The sequence below is a fragment of the Notolepis coatsorum genome (assembly GCF_963971535.1).
Source record: "Notolepis coatsorum genome assembly, chromosome: 2".
Taxonomy (NCBI): Eukaryota; Metazoa; Chordata; class Actinopteri; order Aulopiformes; family Paralepididae; genus Notolepis; species Notolepis coatsorum.
In genome coordinates this window covers 115,846,393-115,872,899 of record NC_140166.1, presented here as the reverse complement: position 1 = coordinate 115,872,899, position 26,507 = coordinate 115,846,393, and the positions used below count along the sequence as shown (strand labels likewise).

The 26,507-nt window shown below is 42.1% G+C and overlaps 1 protein-coding gene across 1 annotated transcript in view; it reads right to left on the bottom strand.

Annotated features, from left to right (window-relative positions):
- The window catches only part of LOC311223493 (neural-cadherin), a gene marked incomplete at both ends in the record, with an annotated part of 1,556,546 nt that overhangs the window by 273,116 nt on the left and 1,256,923 nt on the right, over window positions 1-26,507 (bottom strand). Inside the window, 1 exon segment of the mRNA XM_084308277.1 lies at window positions 5,788-6,065. Within this exon segment, the coding sequence (XP_084164403.1) occupies window positions 5,788-6,065 (278 nt within the window).

Sequence of the window (26,507 nt, the reverse complement as noted above, 5' to 3'; positions counted from 1 at the left end):
GACGGAGCGCTTTAAGGCCTGCAATCCCCTTGGGGAAATTCGTTCTCTGCATTTGACCCATCCCAACCATTGAGGAGAAGTGGGCAGCCACACATAGTGTGGTGCCTGGGGACCAACTCCAGTTGTAATGGCAGGACCTTGGTCAAGGGCAATGGCAGGAAACCTAACATGCATGTCCTTTTTGGTGTGGGAGGAAACCGGAGTACATGTGTGGAGACCCTGACTGTCGAGCATATCCTGACCATCTGCCCCCTATACAGACCACCCTCGGAAGCCAGCCTCTTTGACGTGGGACCAGAGATAAGGGCATGGCTACAAGATACAGAGTTGGACCTCTGATGTGATGTTACACGAAAGAAGAAGAAGAAGAAGGAGATTGTGTAGTTGTTGAGTGAGTGGATGATGAAACATTGCAGCTTGGCCAACTGTGTAACTGAAAAGTCCATAGCGCAAACACAAACACGCACATGTATGCATGTACAAGCATATGGTGGATACATCTGATCGAGATCCCTATACTCCATCAAGAGGGTCAGCTGGATCCACAAGGATCTCTTACCAGTAATCTACAATTTTAAGAAAAGGCCAGAAGAATTGGGGGCAATGGTAGCCCCTTTCGTGACTGCTGATGCACGCCTTGCTTTGAATACAGCAGTCACTGGCTCGAGCTAACTAGCCATGGGAACATTCACTCTGAAGCACTGGTTATTTACGAACTGTTCGTTCTAAATTTATCACGGAGAAATATCAAAGGTACCTACAGTTGCACAAGGGTTTCACACACAAAACCGGGGTGGTTTGAAAGCTCGGCGTTGCTAATAAACATTTTAAATATTTTTTATAAATTGGTCAACACTGCTCAAAATGGCATTATTTCCGGTGTTGGCTGCCTGGTGCGCCTGCGCTGTGATCACCACCCCGGTTTTGTGTGTGAAACCATCGTGCAACTGTGAGTACCTTTGACGTTTCTCTGTGATACATTTAGAATGACCAGTTTGTAAATAACCAGTGCTTCAGAATGAATGTTCCCATGGCTAGTTAGCTCGAGCCAGTGACTGCTGTATTCAAAGCAAGGCGTGTATCAGCAGTCACGAAAGGGGCTAGGGCAATGGATAAGATGATGGAGATGCATATGACACACTAACACCCAGATAGCCCCCCCCCCCCCCCCCACACACACAGATAGCCATGGTACACGCCTCTGGAGATAGGAGATAGCAGGGGGTCGTACACCTCCCTATCTACATTGGAGGGTCTGAGGTTGAAAGGGTCAGCAGCTTCAAGTTCCTCTGTGTGCACATCACTGAGGACACACAGACACATTGGTCGAGGAAGGCTCCCCAGCAACTCTATTTCCTAAGGACACTGAGGAAGTTTGGCTTGAATGCCAGCATCCTCACAAACTTCCATAGGCATACTGTTCTCCCTGTTACTGTCTGGCAGACGATACAGGAGCAGGGCTGCAGATACCACCAGACGTAAGAACAGTTTGTACCTGCTGTCTAGAAAATGCACTAACAACCATGACTGCTGCTATTGAAACCTGGACTACACCAATGTGTGACACTGATGTTGAACACAAATCCTCTTGTCATACTGTATAGTGTTGCATTTTATTCATCCCATTAGATTTTCTCATATCTTCTTCCATTTGTGCATTTAAGCGAAGCGACCTTGGGTTTCATGAAAGGCGCTATCGAAATGTGATCTATTATTATTATTATTATTATTATTATTATTATTATTATTATTATTATTATTATTATTATTATTATTATTATTATTATTATTAATACCGCCACTTTTACAAATCATCATTTTCATATATATATATTGTGACGACCCCCACTTCACCTGCAAATGGGGAGTCTTCTGACTCAAAGAGCATGGTGGAGTGGGTAGGTCGTTACCCCAATTTGAAGCACAGAGAGCTGCCTGCAGCACCAGTATATATGTTTCCCCTGTCTAACCCCTCTGTCTGCTTTCCCCATCTACTTTCCCCATCTACTTTCCCCATCTACTTTCCCCATCTACTTTCCCCATCTACCAGGCCAGGTTGTATCAGCCACCAAGTGAACCAACTTTGGATCCTTTGTCGATTCTGATATACACATTCATTGTTTATGTCATTATGCTTTTGTTGTTTAATCAATTATTGTTTATTTAGATAGGATTAAATGAATTTTTTGTTAACTTGGTATCACGTGTGGACTCCCTATTTGTGACAAAACCTCTGGTTTGTCATAATATATATAATTATATAGACTGTATATAGCATTATACTTTTACTATGTTATTCCATAGTGGTATTCCATACAGAATAACCCTCTTTTTATCCAGACAGTGGACTCAGGGCCAGGGCTGGGGTCAGTTTACTTTAAATTCACTCTATTCAGGAGGTATCAATGCTTCTTCTATGTTATTTCTGTGCACAGTCCAGAGAGAGAGAGAGAGAGAGAGAGAGAGAGAGAGAGAGAGAGAGAGAGAGAGAGAGAGAGAGAGAGAGAGAGAGAGAGAGAGCGATAAACAGAAATGAGGGGCCAGAGAGTGAGGGAAAGGGAGAAAGAGAAAGAGAGGGAGGGAGAGATAGATGCAATTGAATGATTTGTTGTTGTTTTAAGGACTCATTTTGGTTGTATGTTAAACTTGACACTTTGTACTTCATGCCAATAAAGCCTATTTTAATTTGATTCAATTGAATAGAATTGAAAGCAATGGAGGGAGAGAAAGAGAGATAGATGGAGAGAGCAGGAGGGGGAGAAATGGAGCAGAATAATCAGAGGTGATTAATGAACTTGTTACTGAGCTTCACCTTGAGTGTGATATCTGGTATTTATGATATCATGCATGCACACACACACACATAGATGGGCCTACTCATGTGCACACACATAAACATTAACGCATGAACAAGCATAGACACACACACAGATGGGCCTACTCATGTGCACACACATAAACATTAACACATGAGCACACACACACACACACACACACACACACACACACACACACACACACACACACACGACACACACACACACACACACACACACACACACACACACACACACACACACACACACACACACACACACACACACACACACACACACACACACACACACACACACACACACACACACACACACACAGAGTCAGCCAACGGACCCTGTCCAGTACATTACTTCTCTCAGATATTAACCAACTAACTAAGTACCAACTAACACATGTGTTGTTGGAATGTTTTGTATGAAAGGAATGTTTAGTATGATATATAGTTGGCAATAGATAGACAAATTGCTGGTTGTATTTACTGTTATTTGTGCAGAACCTAGATGAAGGGGGACATCACATTCAGAAAGCCTCTTCAATGTGAAAATAATATACACCTTTGTACAATATGACTTGCAATTGTGTGTAATTTTTTTATCTTTGTGTGTACAGTATGTATGTCTATTTGTGTGTGTCTGTTTGATTCTGCATGTGTGTGTTTGTACATGTATTGTGTCTGTGTGTTTTTGTGTCTTTGTATAAAAAAATCCCATGAAATACAAAAATTTCCTCCATTTTACCGCATTTGTCCGCATCTAGTTCTCATTTATTTATTGTGTTCAAATAGAGTGCAATTCAACAATCACACAATCATTATTTTTATTAGGTTTGAAATTAAATGAAAGGTAAATTGAACCATGGCCTCTAATGTGTGGGTACTTCAGGATGTCAATCAGATCAGATCCCGCCCGCCCCGAAGGTCTGTTGCATTCGGAAATATGTCAAATCGCGGAAGTCGGCGATACTGTAAATGCTGCTTCCGTGGCTCTTGGAATGCATTGTGGACTCAATTTGCAGAAAGATAATCCTCGAGTGAAAGAAAACCAGAGTTTTATAGACTTTACTGATACATTTTACTGATTGTTGTGCAGCAACAGCAGCGTTGGAGAAACCCTGGACAAATAGTTTGAGAGGGTTTCTCCATCACTTCACTCATTCAGGTATTTATTGATTAACTGTTGGTTATTCACTGAGGTTTGTTAGACAAGCATCTATACACTAGAGCTTGACGCAGGCCTGTACAGTCAAACTTCTCCTGAAAGTAATGGGAAGAATTCTGTTACACAGCCAGATCTGTGTAAATAAAGTGGAAAAAAGGACACAATGTACGTTACGTTATAGCCATGAGTAAAATATTTACGTATTGTATCGAAAATGTACGTAACATGTGTACGTATTACAAATAAATACATACCTGTATATTACATATTTGAACATTTGAAACGTTTTACGTTTTCAGAAAACGTTTAGTTACCTAAACTTTAACTATAATCATCGTTAGATAGCGCTGAGAGCACTCGCCCACAACTGCAATGATTGTTGGTTCATCTCCTGGTTGAATATACAGTAGCAAAATGTGAATAGAGCTAACTAATCTGTGATAGTCTTACATTAGGCAGTACCTCCACTGACAGACTAGGCATCACTATATATATATATATATATATATATATATATATATATATATATATATATTATATATATATATATATATATATATATATATATATATATATATATATATATATATATATATATATATATATATATACATATGTTTTTTTATTATAGTATATCATTAATACTATTGTGATGCCAGATGTGTTCAGATGTGAAACATAATTGATCCATTGTGAAACTTTTTTTTATAAATAAAATGAATAAAACCCAACTGATGGATTACAGCACTAGTCAAGTATGAGTGAACAGCCCAAACCACACAGTCTCATCAGAAAACGTAAACAGTACTAATCAGCAACAGGAAAAAAGGTACATAATGTACATTATGTTGTAGCCATAAGTAATATAATTACATATTGTATTGGCAAAAGTCCAAAACAAACGCAGCAACCAGCAGATTAACCAACAACCATTGCAGTTGTGGGCGAGTGCTCTCAGCACTATCTAACGATGACTATACAGTAATTATAGTTCTTTTTAGTTGACCAAATAAAAACCTGGTGATATTTATATATATATTTTCTATATGGGTACTGTTACAGCCACAGTCAGGGCTTTTCTCTCCCTTTGTCAGCAGGTTCCCATGCCCATACATGGTTCCATTCCTGTTCCCGTCTCACCATCAACCTACTCACCTGTGCCAGACTACACACCTGCCAGCTATCACCCAATCACCCAAAATGGATAAGAGGCCTGCACTCCTGCCACTCCTCGTCCAAGTGTTGTTTACACCTCCCGTGGTATAGGACTCTCTTCAAGACCTTAGCATTCCTGTATTATGTTTCTGTATGCTCAGTGACTTTGCTCTATACTAATCCTTGTTCTCCGTTGTCCAGGACCTCACCCCTCGCCAGCCTGCACCCTCATGGACCTCACCTACACACACCATCGGCCTTTCACCTTGTTCCATGTCTCTAGCTCCTCTCACGACCCTTGGACCCTGCTTACCCATACTTCAATTAAACATTCTAAACCGCTCTATTATCCTGTGCCTGTGTTTTGCTCCTGGGTTCTAGAAAACACCTCACCCTAAGGTACAGAATCCGACAACTAAAAGTGGAGGAATAAAAGTCCTACATTCCAGTTCATGTAACACACACACACACACACACACACACACACACACACACACACACACACACACACACACACACACACACACACACACACACACACACACACACACACACACACACACACACACACACACACACACACACACACACACACACACACACACACACACACACACACACACACGCTGTCCCTCACCTGTATCCTCCCTGAGTATCCACACACACGCCGCCATTGAAGCAGGGGTTTCTGAGATATGCAGAGCAGAGTTGGTGGGCGTGTTCTCTCCCAGGACAGGAACACACCGCCGTGGACTCCACCGTCACCGACACCAGCGTCATAGTCCCACAATCCACCACGGTGGGTGTGTCCCTCACTTCCAGGACGCTGGTGCAGCCACCCGCACCGGCACAGTCGGAACTGGAACACTCGTCCACTCGCACCTGAGTCACGTTGACCTGCAGGAAGGACTGGAGCTGGAGGGAGGAGAGAGGAGGGAGGAGGTAGGAGAGAGGAGAGAGGAGAGAGGAGAGAGGATGGAGGAGGTAGGAGAGAGGAGAGAGGAGAGAGGAGGGATGGAAAGAGTGGAAGAGAGGAGGAAGGAAGGAAAGAGAGCGGTGGTGAAAAAAAAGACAGAATACAAATTGGAATGTGTCCCGTGACCAGACCCACATACAGCCTACTAATGCATTCATCAGACTTGGTCTTTTTCCAAATCAACTGACTTAATTTAAATACTCTCATCAAACCTTTCCAGTGCACACTTTGCAGAGATAAATCTCTCAAGAGACATGCATCAGGAGGCCGCCTAGTAGTTGAAGGGTTGCTGGTTTGAAGCCATGTGACAGTGCCAACTAACTGCCAAAATGTCATTGAGCAAAGAGGGTTGCCAGCTATGTCATTCTTGTAGTGCATTTGAAGGACCAACATTCACACAACAGAACCAGAGGGCTGTTTTTTCCACTAACCTCACTTAGACTAGTACAGGGGTCAGCAACCTTTTTGACATGGAGTGCCTGTTTGAAATATAGTTGTAACTAGTGTGCCTCAACAATATTCCATGCATCGTAATTTTTTTTTTTCATAATCAGGTCTTTTTAATGATAATTTTTACATGATTACATCATTATTGTTATTGTTATTATTAACAATATTATTATGATGGTTGTATCAACCCTAAATCTGAGTTGGGGGGGGGGGGATGCAATGCAGACAAACAGCTGCATACAGTGCGACCATTTCACTCACATTTGCCCATTCATTTTTGGACACATCACACACCATCGGTGTGTGTACTGTACGTGTGCTGTCATAGCTCCACCTACAGGCCTAATGGAGAACACCAGGAGAACACCAGGATGTAAATGAAGGGTGAATGTGAGGTATATCGTGTAAATAAGTTTTGATTGATCGCAAGACTACACTGTAAAAAAATAAATAATAATAAGTTACCAGAACTTAAAAATATCGAGTTCAGTTACTGTGCATTAAGGTTTTCAGTTTTCAACCCATAATAAGTTAACAGAAAAATAAGTACACAACCACATTATTTCAACCTAACAAAACTATGTTTATTGTCATTGTTTTAAGAACACAAGTTGACTTGGTAATACTCACATTTTGAGTAAAAGAAATGGCTTTTAACATGTGCAATGTTCAATGAAATAGAAAAATAAATAATTTGTTGATTAATCCCACTGGTCACAATGGTGACCGTAATAATGTTTTTGTTATAAGGCTCTGCAAATGTTACTGAATGATGTAGCAATGTATTTCCAGCTAAATTGAAAATATATCACTATAATATTTCAAAGCAAAACATTTTTTTTATTTTTTTTAATGCTGCCCCCTGTGCCTATGAAAATGCCCCCGCGTGCCTAGGGTTGCCTACACCTGGACTAGTATAACATTTTTTGATATTTTTTATTTGCTGTTTTTACTAGAAGCAAAAAAAGAAAACAATATGCAACTGTTGCAGCCACATTGGCTCCTAGTACACAAGCATGACTCTGTATTGCTAGAAATGGTAGTTAGTATTCCCCACTCATCTCACCAAGAGAAACAATGCTGATTTATGTTGCACATACATCCAAAACATATAAACAGTTTTTACATTATGTACATTAAATTAGTTTGACACTGCACTGCGACCCTGCGCTCCGACCTCCCTGATGAAATGTGTGGGGGACTGTGAGTATGTGTAACTAGCAGTGGAGGTTTCTGCATGAATACTAATATAATAATAATTCATTCATCTTTTAAGATCTTTATTGTTCTCTAGCTAGTAAAGTTGAAGTATAGTGTTGTTGAACATAACCTGTGTTGTTGCCGTATTGCTGACTCACGTGTAGGCTAACGTTGTAGCTAGCTAGTAGCTAATAGGTAATTATTTTTAGCAAAGAGTAATAATTATGGAGGCTGCTGGCGCTGCAAACATCGTAGACCATATTCTATGGGAATGGTTTCACACCTTCTCCTATGAAGAAAAGCTAAGAGTGAAAGCTGATGGGAGACCAAAACCTAATATCAACTTGATTCAACAAATTGGGTCGCGATGCCGGCGTTTCCATACAGCCAAGTATGACAAGGTGCTGTGGTTAACGGCCAGTATGCAAACAAATCGCACTTATTGTTGGCCGTACATCATGTTTAAGTGTGCTGCTGTAGGTAACGGGTGTTCAAAGTTTGCCAGAGATGGATTTGCGGACCTACAAAATTTTGCCAGGTCTGTAAAGATGCATGCACAATCTAATGAACATGTCAGCACTGAAGTACAATTAAGTCTGTTGGGAAAAGTCAGAATTAATACTCTGCTTGATGAAGGAAAGCGTCTCCAGTTGGCAAAGCATAACGACACGGTCCGGAAAAAACGTGACATTATGAAAAGATTGATTGATTCTGTGTCATTATTGGGTCGTCAGTAGTGATGCACCGATGTAAAAATTGTGGCCGATACCGATAACCGATATTAATATTGCTGTTCTGGCCGATACCGATATTTACCGATGTCGATATCTCTGTATAGAAAACACTTTTTTATGATAATCAAATAAAGAGCTATTTTCCAAAACGCATAATTATTTTTTACTTTTGTAACTTATTTTCAGAAATGACAGATATTTTGAAACTATTTAAGGCCAAAACATGTAAAAAATTCAAAAAAATTTCAAAAAAAAAATATCGGCCCTATCTTGATATCGGACCGATACCGATGTGTAAAAAAACTGCCATATCGGCCGATATTATATCGGCGGCCGATATATCGTGCATCACTAGTCGTCAGGAACAAGCATTTAGGGGGCACAATGAGACGTTAACGTCTGATAGAGCCATATGAAATCCGTTTTATTATTTTCCAAATTCCATTTAATTTTTTCCCAAATTCCATTTTTCCCGTTTTAATATTTCAGAATTCTGTATTTTGCCTTTTATGCTCATTTTACCATCAGAAATAGTGTCTAATAAGTGGGAATGAATAAATGTCCACAATTGAATAAGATATAACAGTCCATTTAATGTTTTTAAGTGCTGCAACTCAGAAATACAGTTCAATTTTACACAATATTTTTCAATTAATATTGTGACAAAATAAAAATACATATTTCAAGTGTAAACAGTAGATACAGCTAGCTACTACTGACATTATCACAATGACAATGTCAGTAACCTAGCTATATCTATTATATTGTGATGAAATATAGTAATGCATAATTTAGGCACCTTTAGTTTAGTTTATTTCGTTTATAAAGGACAGTGTATAATGGCAATCGTTTGCATTAAACAAATGGATGGGTGCACTAGATTTAGCAAGAAGCTATCATTTCCATCTATAGTCCTATGTACTGTAACGTTTCATAGCTATTTAAGTTTATTTAGATTATAAAGGGCAGTGTATAATGACAATCGTTTGCATTAAACAAATGGATGGGTGCACCAGATTTAGCTAGAACTTCTAGAAGCTATCATTTCCATAGATAGTCCTATAACGTTACATAGCTATTTAAGTGTATTTAGTTTATAAAGGGCAGTGTATAATGACAATCGTTTGCATTAAACAAATGGATGGGTGCACTAGATTTAGCTAGAAGCTAAACGTCCTAACGTTATAGCTATTTAATCACAATAGTGTTGCAAGTGTTTTTGCGGGTCCAGTCCACGGAACGTTGACAGAATTAGCAAAACACCTTATCACCGGAGGCATAAAAGTCATTAGGATACTGTTCTGCTCTGAATTGAGGGCTTATTGTGGAATAGTTTAGCTTCTTGACGATGTTAACACTGAAGCAGCCAGACGCTTGAGCACCGCGGCTGTGTTGTGTGTAACACGCTGTAGAGTCCCCGCTTCCCCGGTCGTGTGTGCACCAAACGTTCCACCCAAAAACGAAATTTCAGTCCAGATTAGGCCAAATTCTGCAATATTCCACGTTTTGCAGTTGATTCCATTTTTATTGGTTAATTCCGCGATTCCGTCCGCGATTCCGTGAACGCGGATTTCATATGGCTCTAACGTCTGATAATAAAGGGAACTACAGAGAGATGATAGAACTGCTGTCCCGCTATGATGATGTTCTAGCTGCACCGTTTTTTGCGTGGCAGATAGACGAGGTGACAGATATTTCATGCAAAGCCCAGCTGTCCATAATTGTATGTCGATGCTGCAGGCATAATACAGGAACGTTTCATTGGGTTTTTTGATGTGTCAGGAGGCAGGGATGCTGAGTCTGTCTTTAATTTCATTGACAGAGAGATGGCTAGTTATGATTACAAACAGAAACTTGTTTGTCAAACGTACGATGGTGCAGCTGTGATGGCATCTGCATTGAACGGACTTCAGGCTAAAGTAAAAAGAGTTGCGCCATATGCAGAGTTTGTTCATTGTTATGTGCATCGGCTCAATCTCGTGCTGAGTCAGGGAGCAAAATGCATACCAGAGGCTAGGATATTTTTTGCAAACTTGTCAGGTTTTGCAACCTTTTTCACCAAGTCGACAAAGAGAACTATTTTCCTTCCTAAAAACGCACCCACACGCTGGAACTTTTGGTCACGCATTGTCAGCACAGTAGTAAACAATCACGAGAAGCTACTCACAACTTCTGAGAGCATGATTGAATCGGACAGTGTGACAGATGAGGAGACTATCAGTGCTGCAAATGGGTTTATCAGAACATTAGAGGATTTTGATTTAGTTTTTATGCTGCTTGCATATGAACAGATTTTCTGTGAGACAGCTGTGGTTTTTGATATTGTGCAACAGAAAGCAGCAGATGTTGTGTTTTGCAAATCAAGGGTTGAGTCTCTTCTGTCCTTTGCAAAGGAGAAGAAGTCTGATGCATCATTCCAAGCAATATTATGGAAAAGCTGCTGGCATGACAGAGGAGCCAGAGCATCATCCCAGGAAAAGACGACAAAGAGGGAACGTTAAAGATCCCAAGCAGCATTTCAGGGATATGTACATGGCTGTCTTGACCAACTTGATTGACCAGATCACCCAGCGTTATGTTAACATGGATAACACACGCTTCCTGGAGCTGCTTGATCCAGTGAAGTTTGATAGCATGGCGATATATTTCCCCTTTGAGGCATTTGAGTGTCTAAAGAAAGGCTATGGGTATTTCTTTGATTCAGACAGGTTGAAGGCAGAGTTGCGAGTTCTGTACTCAGACAGGGAGCTTCATCAAGAACGGCAAGTTGTGTGACCTCATAGCTTTTTTTTTAACTGAGCTGGACAAGGCAATGTCACAGGCTTATCAGCTCATGTGCTTAATTGCAACTATTGGAGTAACATCAACTGGTGTGGAGGGGAGCTTTTCATGTCTGAAGCGTCTCAAGACATACTCCAGGAACACCATAGGACAGGAACGACTTAGAAACTTGGCAGTGACAGCAATTGAGAGGAAAATAATCAAGTTGATGGAACAGAATACTTGCTGGTATGACAGAGTGATTGACAACTTCACAAAGAAAGAAAGGAGGATAGAATTAATTTACAAGGTGTGAGGGAGAATAACCCATATGTGACTTGGATTCTCACCGGCACATAGTTTAGTTTATAGTTTAGGGACAGTGCATATCAATCAACAGTTACTGAACACACACACATGGACACAGGCACACTAATACACACACACACACACACACACACACACACACACACACACACACACACACACACACACACACACACACACACACACACACACACACACACACACACACACACACACACACACACACACACACACACACACACACACACACACACACACACACACACACACACAGTTTATTCAGATCCCCATTAGCCATTGCCACAGGCATAGGCTACTATTACTGGGGTCCACACAAATCAATACAATACAATAAAATCAATACAATACAATACAATAAAACAATACACCCCAATAACACATACAAATATTATATAATAAAATATCTAAGTTCACCAATCACATATACCCATCTACTCAATCATGTTTCAAGGCATATATGTTCACTTAAAGTACAACAATACATCTCAATACAACATACACATATATAAAAAATCTAAGTTCACCAATCACACATATTCTCATATTCTCCCATATTCTCAATCGCCCACTACAGTATGTTTACTTAACTGACAGTACCATTCTTTCTTATATGATTTTTAAGGTGTTTTTTAAATGTCTGTTTTTCTTCAACCTTAGTTAATGCAGGTGGTAAGGAATTCCATGCAGTCATTGCTCTATACATCACAGTCCTTTTCATTGCATTTGTTCTTGGCATCTTTACAGTACATATTTCCATTGACACATGCCTGGTGGAGTACAGGTAGTACAGGTAGTAAAAACAGGTAGTAAAAACAACACAAGCAGTGTAAACAAATAAGTCAATATAATTTACTATCTAACTAACTGAAATATACAGTATTCACTCACAGTATCACGTAAGGTGCAGTATGCATAAGGTAGTGTTATAATTTACTATCTAACTAACTGAAAGAAATATACGTATACAGTATGGTAGAATGGAGAATTGAAAATTATCATCTTTGGCTACATCCACATTGTATAAATGCTATTTGTGATAATGGCTAATATGCTTTTATGCCTTTTATGTTTTCCCAGATGAAATGACCTGTGTCCAACACCAGTCTTGATCTCTCCTGGAGAAGAAACAGCCCCCTGTGTCCCTCCCTCAACTGTCCAGCTGAAACAGAGGTCACCCAAATCCCCTGTCACTCCCTTAATTCAGAGCACTGTGAGTATTTACTGATAACTGTTTAGAGGGGGATGTTTTAAAAATATAATTTCTGCTAAATTTGGTCAGCAGCTGCCACTGGCTGTCACCTAATATGATTTCATCTGGTCAGGTGCGCTGTCACCTAATATGTTTTCATCTGGTCAGGTGCGCTGTCACCTAATATGTTTTCATCTGGTCAGGTGCGCTGTCACCTAATATGTTTTCATCTGGTCAGGTGCGCTGTCACATAATATGTTTTCATCTGGTCAGGTGCACTGTCACCTAATATGTTTTCATCTGGTCAGGTGTGCTGTCACATAATATGTTTTCATCTGTGTCTGGTCCGGTGCGCCGTCACCTAATGTTAATATGTTTTCATCGGTGTCCACTGACCACTGACACACACAGTGGGGGATGTTTTAAAAATATAATTTAATATATAATATAATAATTTGTGCTTCACAAAAAATCAGCAGCCTCCACTGGTAACTACTAACTAGGAGGGATATGATGACCGTGTGTATGTGTAACTAGGAGGGATATGAGGACTGTGTGTGTCTGTAACTAGGAGGGATATGAGGACTGTCTGTATGTGTAACTAGGAGGGATATGAGGACTGTGTGTATGTGTAACTAGGAGGGATATGATGACTGTGTAATTAGGAGGGATATGCGAAAAGACAATTGCCTTGTGTACATTGACAATGAAGTAATATTTTTCTTCTTATTTTGTGTGCAACTTTTAATTTTTTTTTTAAAGATTATGCTTAAAAGCTATTATCACACACCTGTTGGGACACTTGTTATCCCATGTGGGGCATATAACCACCAAAACAACAACCCCAATCCTGTCCCTACACTGAGAAACTTAGCCGGGAGCAACCGGGGAGCAGAGACAGCTGTCTTTACCAGCAACCCAGCAATCCAACAAGCCTGCGACCATGTGACGTGAGCGGGACCAGGACCAACCAGGAGGAGCGCGCGTGGTAACCAGGCCGCGTCTATGCTAGGCTACACTGGCACACCTACTTCCAATGAATAACGCTAAGCTAGGCTAACATAGCGGCTGTTCCCTAAACCTAATGCATGCACAGAGAAGAAAAGGGTATATGTATCTGCAGGGCCACCTGGGAGAAATGCGAGGCCCTGTGCGAGATTTAAACGCGAGCCCCCCCCCCCCCCCCCCCCCCCCCCCAAAGGTAAAAAAAAAAAAATTATATACCTTTTTTTTTTTTTCTTTTTTTTTTTTTTCCATACAATCAACATATTCGTAAATAATAGCGCTGCCCGAGGCTGGGCATGATACAGTCAACATATAGCAAGAGAGAGAGCGAGAGAGAGCTCCCGTTCTACAGTCAATATACAGTGTACAGAGGGAGAGACACATTGGAAAGAAATTGAAATGCTATTTGGCCCTAAACAGAGAGTACACAGTGGCAGAATACCTGAGCACTGTGACTGAAGATCCTTGACTAGGTACAGACTCAGCGAGCACAGCCTAGCCATCGAGAAAGGCCGCCATAGGCAGACTGTGTGTGTTAGAAAGAGAGAGAGAAAGAGAGAGCATGTGTGTTAGAGAGAGAGCATGTATGAGAGAGATAAGCAAAGATGACCCCCTAAAGGATATTCAACTTTTAATGAAAGAACAAAACAGAAGGAAAAGATAACTTCACAAAGGCAACATGAATATACATAGATCCAAAAGGACAAAGATCAACACTTAAATCCAAAGAGAAGAGGGTCTATACCAGAGAAAACAAAGCAGCAAGGAGCCAATGGCCGACAGCTAAAGGCTAGCCAGGTAGGCTACTGACACCAGGCCACACACAGCTTTGGCCAACGGCCCAACGCTACCCAAGCTACACAAACGACCAAGACAATGAATTCACACACAGCACATGTCGTATCTCCAAATGTTGTGAAGTAACATATGTTTTGCGTGGAAAAAAACATCGTTATTAACAAAACATTCGGGAGGGGAAGGAAGGAAGAGTGGGGTAATGTCATGATTTTCATTAATCTTACCTGCACCAAGGAACGCAGGGCGAAAGGCCGCAACACAGGTCTCCACGTTGACGAAAGGCCTCTCGCTGGCGGGACAAAAATAACCCCCTGCTATTCTCACGGCTAATGTCAATGGTCGTAGCACAAGCTAACAGCTAACTCAAGGCTAACTGATAGCATCAAACGAACGTTCCCAGCCGAGCGCAGCCGGCAGCTAACGTCGTAGCTAAACAGCTAACTGGCTAACAGTTAGCTCAACCAGGCTATCGCTAACCATTAGCTAATGCAGAAGCAAGCTATGCGGCTACATACAGGTGCTGACACCAGGTCACACACCGTTAGCTAATAGTAGTACTACAACAGCTAGTCGGCCAGTTTAGCTCCAGAGAGAGAGAGAGAGAGAGAGATGTCCACGGCGGGAATAGAATAGAGTTAATAGAATAGGTTAAAAACTCACCAAACGTCCAAGAGGATGGAGACAACCGCGTGGAGTTGACAAAGTTCATCTGCCAAACGACCATCCTCTTCATCTTGGCTGTATGCGCTGTCTCTAGGTTAGCTAACGCTAGTTAGCCTTTAGCTAAGCTAGCTACTAGCCGACATCATCATGGCTATACCATGACAAGGCTCCGGCCATTTGTCCCGCTAGCGAGAGGCCTTTCGTCAACGTTCCTTGGTGACCGACCGACTGATAATGACCGACCTCTTTCTTCGTCTTGGCTGGCATAACTAAGCATAATAGTCAAAAGCTGCACGCGCGAAATAGTCAAACGCAGCTGACTCACGCCGGCGTACTACACATGATGTAAGTAAAACCACTCCCTTCGTTGAAACCAATAGTATGTCTGCTGCAGAACCCCAGAGGCTGAGCTCCAATAGTGAGTATGTCTGCAGACCCAGGAACAAGTCAGACACATTCTACAAACGTGTCTAATGTGAAATATATAAGCATATAAGCAAAATTAGATTTTAGGTCTGTGATGAAAAAGGGCCTCGCGGGAAGGGGGGCCTCGCAAAAAAAAAAAATAAAAAAAAATAAATAAATTATTTTTTTTATTTTTTTTATTTTTTTATTTTTTTATTTTTTGCGAGGCCCCCCTTCCCGCGAGGCCCTGTGCGACCGCACTGCTCGCACACCCCCTGAGGCGGCCCTGTGTATCTGCTTGTCTAACTCCAGGGTAGATGGCAAATAAGCAAATTTCAGCAAAAGTTGGCGTGTTCCTTTAAGTTAAGGAGTGTTCTTTGGTGTTAAGACAGAGATACATCTTTATAAGTGGCTCCTATCAGTAGTAGAGGCCGCAGATTATTCCCGTAGATTATTCATAGATTATTGTGTCGTTTTTTTTTTTATAATTATCCCTCTGTCCCAGTGAAGCCTCATAAGGAAGGGTCCCAATTAAATGTTAATATAAACTGAGATCGATTTCACATAACGTGCCACATGTTGTGAAAATATTGGATGGGATGTACGGGCTAGCTAATGTTAGCTAACTGTTAACTAGCTAAATTCATGTTAACAGGTTTTTCCAACATTTTACCCATGGAGCTATACGAATGAAGTCAACCTAGTCTATTGTTAACATTAAAATGGTTAACCCTAAAGTTAAATTAGATAACCCTAACATCACCAGTTTGTCAACAAATTTGAAGTGAAACGCACCTTATCGTTAACCTTTTTAGATCATTTTATAGATCTATCCTGGGTGCCATGCAGGCTTCATCTATTCAAATACAAAGAGAAGCGGTGGCTATATTTCTGGAATTCTACACGGTGGGCAAAACCAGGGAAGAAACTATCTAGCATAGGATTGTGTTGTGGCACATATGTTTCCTCTTTTGTCTCACAGATATGATCCTCAACAAAATATGCCAAAATCTATGGCAGGTAGAACATCCATAGTCAAAACCCTGTAAAAAAATATAATAATAATAAAAAAAAAAATGCAGAATGTCTGTAAGAATGTGAATTCACCTGTATGTCTGCAGACATTCCACCTGTCTGCAGACATACATAGAGATAGAGAGATGTACTTGCTTACACACACACACACGCACGCACACACACACACACACACACACACACACACACACACACACACACACACACACACACACACACACACACACACACACACACACACACACACACACACACACACACACACACACACACACACACACACACACACACACACACACACACACACACACACACACACACACACACACACACACACACACACACACACACACACACACAATGAAATCTTCCTACAGGCAGGGTGTGAAATATTGGGGGTCTTGGGAGGGTTATCAGACAAACTACACTAAATAATATGCATTCAAGCATTCAATATGAGATTATGTGCAGATGTATTGCATATATGAACATACATAACATTATGTGTGGAAATAATGATTGTGTGTCCCTTGTAAGCCTGTATGGGCTGAGCATCTTGATGTAAGATATGATCCTCAGTTACTTTTAATAACCTGTTTTGACAAGATGGATCATTTGTATAACCATGGGGGGGTCGTTTGAGTGTTGAAAGAGCAAAAGGAGAGGGGGAGAGGTACAGGGAGGATAATAAGAATAAAATATGAGAATAACAAATGATAAAATGTAAGAATACAAATATAGTAGGAGGAAAATAAACAAAGATCTGAACTGCACTGGATCTCTGGAACAGTATGTATGCTCATACATGCAGACAGCCGTATGCAAGCTGTGTACTGTATGTATGCACACGTATAGATGGAAAAATCCCTCCTGCTGCTATATTAGCATACGGAGTATATGAAGAGAGCGAGCACACACACATGCACGCACGCACGCACGCACGCACGCACGCACGCACGCACGCACGCACGCACGCACGCACGCACGCACGCACGCACGCACGCACGCACGCACGCACGCACGCACGCACGCACGCACGCACGCACGCACACACACACACACACACACACACACACACACACACACACACACACACACACACACACACACACACACACACACACACACACACACACACACACACACACACACACACACACACACACACACACACACACACACACACACACACACACACACACACACACACACACACACACACACACACACACACACACACACACACACACACACACACACACACACACACACACACACCAAACACTTGAGGCAGTTGAACGTGTGCACACCATATGTGTATGACCCACTGAATCAATTTATGTAGTCCAGAATGTATTTCTCAACCGTGGGGAAAATATATGACCCGATCCATCACTGTAGTCTAGTATGTGTTTTTCCTTCCCCCCACCGCATGTGCGCCGCTGTGCTGTGTGCACTGTGGCATAGTTCAGTAGTTTATGTTTTTCAATCTGTTTTATGTTCAGTCCGGCCCGGTACAGTTATGCTAGAGGCGTGTTGTTAACATACTTAGTTCTGGCCTACTTTCAAAAAGGGCGCTGGCAAAGCAGTGAATGGACTGTGTTTATGTAGCATCCTAGACTTCCTTCCAGCCACTCAAAGCACTGCAACATTTGCCTCATATTCATATGTTCACTCCAGGATGCCATGCGAGGCAACAACCTGTTGGGGCTCCAGCGTTTTGCTCGAAGAGGATTGAACTGGGAACCTTCAGTTTACCAGACGACCGCTCTGACTCCTGAGCCGCTGTGGCATCCAAATGTAGGTATTGCAATCCTGTCCTAGAACCTCCTATTATCTGTCCTCACTCCACAATGGTTAATGAGAAGAACAGTTGGACAAGGTAAGAATGGAATCAGATGGAAGTTGACATCAAAACTCGACGATCTGGATTTTGCAGATGATGTAGCATTACTCTCCTCTACCAAACACCAAATCCAGGAAAAAACGACAAGAATGGAGAGAGAAGCCAGACGAGTGGGACTCAAGATTAACACCGGAAAGACAAAAACCATGAGAATGAATGCAAGAAACCATGACAAAATCAACATCAACGACGAAGAGATTGAGGATGTAGACCAATTCACATACTTGGGAGCCACCATCTGTAAAGAGGGAGGGGGTATGAAAGACCTAAAGAACAGACTATCCAAAGCAAGAGGTGCATTCATCAAACTCAAAAAGATCTGGCACTCCAACAGCATCTCAAGAAGAACAAAGCTGAGATTGTACAAAACACTGGTTGTGCCAGTCCTACTGTATGGATGTGAAACATGGAAGATGAACAAGGGAGACAACAAATCAGTCGACGTGTTCCATAACAGATGCCTCAGAAGAATCCTCAAAATCCAGTGGCAAGACCGCATCAGCACCGTAGAGCTACTAGAAAGAGCCGACATGAAGCCGTTGAGCAAGGAAGTGAAGTGGCGAAGATGGAAGATGATAGGACACATACTGAGGCAAGACCACAACAACGACTGCAACATATCAATGACTTGGGCACCAGAAGGGAAAAGAAGAAAAGGAAGACCAAAGACTACCTGGAGACGCACAGTAGAGAAAGAAAGAAAAGAGGCAGGGTGGAGCTCATGGCCTGAAGCAAGAACAATGGCAGCTGACCGAGAGAAGTGGAAACGCTCTGTGAAGGCCTTATGTGCCACTAGGCACGGAGTGGATAGGTAACAGGTAACTCTACAATGGTGGAACGAACTCCCCACCACAGTCAGAACAGCTGAAACCACCACAGTCAAGACAGCTGAAACCACCACAGTCAGGACAGCTGGAACCATCACTGTGATGGATCACGGTTTATGTGGGTTTTATTTTAGTTTATTGTAAGGTGCTTTGGCTTTATTTCGTCTTTCTGTGAGGGACAGCTGTCAATCACTGGCCTCTGAAGTTAATTGCCATGCGGCATGGCAGGTGTGTGGGCTTTATTGCCACCTGATTGGTGTCAGGTGTGCAGTGCCTTTAAGTAGGTTTGGTTGACTGTGTTCAGATGCTTGTCCATTTCATGTTTTTCCCTCAACAGTAGAGGAGTGTAACAAGCTCATGCTTCTAGGGTTTTCTCTATCTCTAGTGCTATTGTTTTTCTTGTTGTTTTCAACTGCTAGGCAGTGGTGGTTATTTTGGGATTTTTACCCAGTTATTTTATACTGGTGTTTTGTGTTTCCTACAGTTTTTATTTTTATTTATTTTATTCCTGTGTTTTTCCCCACCCTCTCTCATCGCTCAGTGATTCCAGTGGTTACCCCTCTGGATTCCCCTTTTTGTGTGTGTCTGCATGTGTGTCCTACACGCCCATTGAGAGATGCAGCGGCCCGCCTGATGTCAAACCTACCGAAGTCAGCCCATGTCACCCCACTTCTCAGGGACCTGCACTGGCTCCCCATTGCTGCACGAATCCGCTTCAAGGCCCTCGACCTGGCATATTGTGCGGCAAAGGGAACGACTCCCACCTATCTCTGGTCAATGGTCTCTAACTACACACCCTCAAGACCCCTACACGCTCGGGGAGGGTCATCAAAGAGAAGCCGCCTTTTCTCGGTCCTTGCCCCACAATGGTGGAACGAACTTCCAACCACAGTCAGGACAGCCGAAACCCATCCAATCTTTCACCGTCAACTAAAGACGCACTTCTTCAATCAATATAAAAAGAAAATATATATACAATTTTTTTTATATATATATCTAACTAGGGATGTCCCGATCACGTTTTTTTGCTCCCGATCTCACACACACACACACACACACACACACACACACACACACACACACACACACACACACACACACACACACACACACACACACACACACACACACACACACACACACACACACACACACACACACACACACACACACACACACACACACACACACACACACACACACACACACACACACACTGTGAAATAAGAAATCAGATTTGTCTGGGCTGCCTAGGTCTGAAAACATGTGCTTCAACAAGCCATTCAGATTTGCCTCTCCATCATACAGTACGTCAATCAGGGATCATAGATAATGACTTGTGTGTGCGTGTGGTAAAACGTGTACAAAATGGAGGCTTACTCAAAAACGGTCTCGTTCTCCACCAAACAGTTATCTAAAATAATGTTTCTGACAACATCTTGGGCGAGAAGTAAACCATGCAATTGCTTGTTTTATACGAGTCGATAATGAGAAAGAGCCACATAAGTGTGATTGATTACATGCTGTGAGCATTTGTCATTTCAGACTATTTCCATAAATGAAAGCACTTGAAATGCCCTTCTGAGGTTTCACATAATCTTCATTGATCTTCGTCAGAGGGTGTTGTTTCACTGTGGGCTTCTGAAGCCCATTGAGACATGCATTGTGATTCTGGGCTCTACAAATATATTTGACTTTACTTGCTTTTTGACTAGTTATACAGGTTCATGTTCAGAGTGCTGGCGAACTATGGCAAGTCCAACATATTTTGGTAGTTTGCTGTAGGCCTACAGAGAAGCAAGTCCACTAGTGGCACAGCTAAATTGTAAAAACCTATTTTTGGAGGAAATTATATTAAGAAAATAATTAATTGTTAGTATAGTAGGCGGTTGGGGCTGGCGTTAAATCAGCTCCTTGCATTACCAAAGACAGTACACCCATGCTATGTAAAGTCCAGGTCGGTTCTGTCGGAAGAACTTCCACCCAATACAAACTGTGATGATCTGCTGGAGACATAGTCTTGCCTCCAATGATCAATGTATTCCCTTGAAAGAGAGAAGTCTGAAGGTCGCTGTGATGCCGTGTTAGCTAGCTCTAGCGCAAGCGGATGATGCTGGAGACAAACATGTCATCATTGTTCAAATAAAGCCTTCAGATTTTTGGATGGGATCATTCTTTGATGGCTATGTCTCATGTCCACTCAACAATGAATTACCTTTTTGCTGATCAATGACAGGAAAGAACGTTGTGATCGACGTCAGGCGCTGAAAAAACCATCCATATGCATATGCAACTATATGCGTTGACATACAACGTTATGGCATGGATTATGGATGTGTCTGAATCTGTATGGAGGTTGAATCTCTTCTTGCACTTGTAAAACATACATGCAGTATATGCATGCATGCACATGAACACACACACCTATACACATTATGCACATACACATATATATTATTGTATGATCATTTATGTAAAGAAAGTCACTACTTACTATGTGCTTATTTTAACTAATGTACTTAATGGGAATGATGATATGTAATGACCACTTTTAAGTAGAAAAGCCTAACCAGGGACAGGGTTCACAAATTAGCCTGGACTAGAAATCCTACATGCAATACATCTGCATCCTGTTATTGTAACTTGATGCCAATTGGCCCATAACCTTAGATATACTGACATTCATGTACGCCCTGTGCTGTGCAATTATCTCACGAGTTGCTGTTTTAAACATACAGAACTACTTGTGTAACGTAAACAGCAGACTTGACTGAGAATATTGTGTGATTTAGTTGTCTTGTCTGCTTACCAGTTCTTGAAATTTCCCACACAAACTGTCTGACAGCTACACTCCCGTCCCCCGTGGGCAAACTGAAAGATTGGAAGTTGGGTTTTTGATCTAAATGCAACAGGCTCGAGTTAACTGAACTAATAGGTATTCCATATTTTCGGTGTTGACTGGCAGTAAACGGAAATGGTCAATGTTAACTCGACACAAGTCGTGAGAGTTTTGCCAGTTCTACAAAAGAAAGCACTCCTTACACACCCCACAAGTGATGTAGGCAAGTGAACCGGTCTCAAGGTGCCCCGAACTGAGTGGTTCACATTCTTTACATGAACCATTCCATCTGACTATAGTATGTGTGTATGGCAAGAAGTCTGGGCAAACGTTCAAATTGCATCACGCAACCCGGATCATCAACAAATTAATCTTAATTATATTCACAGGACATACCTGACTCCTATAAGATTGAACAGAATGGGACTTAGACAAGATTATATATGTGCTTTATGTACAAATGGTGATGAGGGTACATTTATGCATATGTATTGGGATTGCCCACCTGTTAAGAAATTCTGGGAAGAAGTGACCCTGCAATTATCAGAATTCTTACTTCTGAATATACCTGTACATCCCTTTGTATTGCTGTTGAATGATGTCTTTCAGTATGCAGCCCCTATACAGCTAAAGAGACTAGTTTTATCCGGTCTTACAGCTGCTAAAAAGCTGATAGCTTCACGATGGATTCAACCGGAAAAAATTTGCCGGAAGGTATGGATTCTTACCTATCTCGATGTGATTTATCTAGAGATATCTACAGCAAGAATTTTAGGTATCAGTGAAACTAACATTGCAATTTGGTTAGAAGTGGTGGAGAGAATAAAAGCTAGCATATGAATTGTAGTTCCTGGTTAGAAACGAATGAAAATGGATGGATTATCCAAGTGGGGGTCCGGGGGGGGAGAGCGAACAAGAGCATATGTATGTATTGTATTGGATTGCAAGTATTAGGTATATATATCCCGTAAACTACATTTATATTGATTTGAAATGTATAATCCTGTGATTTACTTAGGATATTTACTGTTAATGCTTGTGTATCTAAATGTATGTTATGTTTAAAAAATTATTAAAAAAAAAGAAAAAAAAAGTATGTGTGTATGAAAGACAAGACTACAGGTCAAAACCTAGCATATGGCTGGACAATGTATGGTAAGTGTTCCGAATTGTGGCCAATTCCACTTCTGTGTTGAGCAATGATGTCGTTGGTCAGTCACCTGATCCAGCGGCCCAATCGTGTGACATCATCACTCAGCGACAGACATTAGTGAGCAGCTGCTACAGTTGTGAGTCAGTGACATGGCCGGTCATAGAGCGGCATGCCTAAAAACTAGGATACATTATCGCTGATTTACTTATGGTCAGGGATTGATATATTTAATGGCTGGACCTTTCCGTGGTGGCATGTCTGATAAATTCAATTAAAGGTGCTATAGATAACATTCAGCCACTAGATGGCGCACTAGATTAGATTAGATTCAAATGTATTATTTATTAGTAATAATAATAATAAATCATTGTATTTGTAAAGCGCTTCTCAGGTACCCAAAGTTGCTGACATTAGGTGGGGGAAAAACAGAGAAAACAAAGAAACAAAAGGAACATAAGACCACGGGGAAAAATGGAAAACAGCATGATACACAGAAAACATAAGGCCACAGTAACAAAGATCAAAACAGGTTGGGGAAGGTTGACGGCTAGGGCGAACAGGTGGATTTTGAGGCGGGATTTGAAGGTGGAGAATGTGGGGGAGTCTCTGATGGTCTGAGGGAGGGAGTTCCAGAGTCGAGGTGCAGTGCGTGAGAAGGCCCGATCGCCAACGTTTTTGAGCTTGGATGACGGGACAGTGAGGGAAGCAGTGGAGGAGGACTGGAGGGAATGGGTTGGACGGTAAGGAAGAAGGAGATCAGTCAGGTAGGGGGGGCGCAGGCTATGAAGGGCTTTGAAGGTGAGGAGTAGTGTTTTGAAGTTGATGCGTTCCTTGATCGGGGGCCAGTGGAGAGGGGGTTGTTAGTGAGGAGGCGGGCGGCTGAGTTTTGGACCATCTTCAGTTTATGGAAGGAGCGGGAGGTGATGCCAGTGAGGAGGGAGTTGCAATAGTCGAGGCGGGAGGAGATGAAAGCATGTATGAGGGATTCAGCGGCAGGGGGAAGAGGAAGTGACACATTTTGGCAATGTTGCGGAGGTGGAAGTAAGAGGTTTTAACAATTGAGCGGACATGGGGGTCAAATGAGAGGGTGGGGTCAAGGATGACACCAATGTTGTGGACTAGGGGGGAGGGGGTGATGGTAGAATCATTGATGGAGAGTGTGATGGGTCCGGATCTACTGAGGGTGGTTTTGGTGCAGATGATGAAGAGTTCCATCATGTCATTGTTTAATTTGAGGAGGTTATGAGTCATCCAGGTTTGAAGTTCGGTGATGCAGGACTCAATGTGACTGAGGGGTGGGTTGTGAGGGGATTGTGTGCTGATGTATATTTGGGTGTCGTCAGCGTAGCAGTGGAAGTTGAGGTTGTATTTATGAATGATGTGACAGAGGGGGAGAATGTAGCAGATGAAGAGCAGGGGGCGGAGGACTGAGCGTTGGGGGACCCCCTGTGTGACTGAGGAGTGGGAAGAAGTGTGGCCGGAGAGGGAGATGAATTGATATCTGTCAGTGAGATAGGAGGAAAACCAGTAGAGTGATGTGCCCTCAACACCCAGTTGGTGCAGCCTTTGGACGAGAATGGAATGACACACTGTGTCAAATGCTGCACTAAGATCGAGTAGGATCAGGATGTTGAGGGCACCAGAGTCAGCGGAGATGAGGAGGTTGTTGATTACTTTTACCAGTACAGTTTCAGTACTGTGAGCTGGACGGAAGCCAGACTGAAGGGGTTCATAGAGGGTGTTAGACTGGAGATGGGAGTGGAGTTGGGAGGCAGCAATACGCTTAAGTGTTTTAGAGAAGAAAGGGAGATTTGAGATAGGGCGGTAGTTGGAGAGGTTGGATGGGTCGAGGGTAGGTTTTTTGAGCACAGGGGTGACATCATCAAGTTTATAGAGGGAGGGGATGTGGCCTAGGGATAGAGACTGATTGAAGAGGGCAGTTAAGTGGGGGATGAGAGCAGGGAGGCAAGCCTTGGTGAGGGTAGTGGGGAGGGGGTCGAGGGAGCAGGTAGTGGCCTTGGAGGTGGTCATGAGGTCCGTGATGAAGGAGGAGTTGACTGGGGCGAAGGCAGTGAAAGGGATTCCGACTCCTCCCGGCAGCATGTCGAATAGTCCTTACCCGATGAGCAGGTTGGCACCAGGGGAGTATTTAGACCAAGCACTGTAGTGGGGCACAGGGGGGCACCTAGGGATATGAAGAATTTTTTTTTGCCGATTTTGCCCGGTTTTTGGGCGGAAATGGGCAGATTTTGTAACTATTTTATTTTTAATTTTTATTTCATTATCATTTCAGATAATGGTTGAAGAAGTGAGTCTTTAGTCGATGGCGAAAGATTGGACGGGATTCGGCTGTCCTAACTGGGATGGGTAGTTCATTCCACCATTGTGGGGCAAGGACTGAGAATAGGCGGCTTCTCTTTGATGACCCTCCGGGAGCTTGGATAGGAGTAGGTCTGACGCGGCCAGAAGATGCAGAGCGTAGGGGTCTTGAGGGTGTGTAGTTAGAGACCATTGACCAGAGGTAGGCGGGAGCGGTTCCCTTTGCCTCTGCCTTTGTTCTTCCTAAAGTCATTTTCTTCACTATTTTGGAATCATGTAGAATCTTTTGATTGACCTTGTTTTTTTTTAAGAAACAATTTATCATTTAGATGCCTTTATTTCATATTCGACGCAGACGGTAGGCTATATATAGCACATTTTGTTTGGTTTTCAGTTTTCAATCCATAATAAGTTAACAGAAAAAATAAGTACACAACCACATTATTTCAACCTAATAAAACTATGTTTATTGTCATTGTTTTAAGAACACAAGGTGACTTGGTAATACTCACATTTTGAGTAAAAAGAATCCCACTGGTCACAATGGTGACCGTAATAATGTTTTTGTTATAAGGCTCTGAAAATGTTACTGAATGATGTATCAATGTATTTCCAGCTAAATTGAAATAATAAAGGGTCTCAATTAAATATGTGTAGTGTCACATGACCAGAACACAGCTCAGTCGTCGCAAGGTTTAACTGAGGCACACCTCCTCCAATCCCTCCACCGGAGGAAGATCAGAGAGAGAG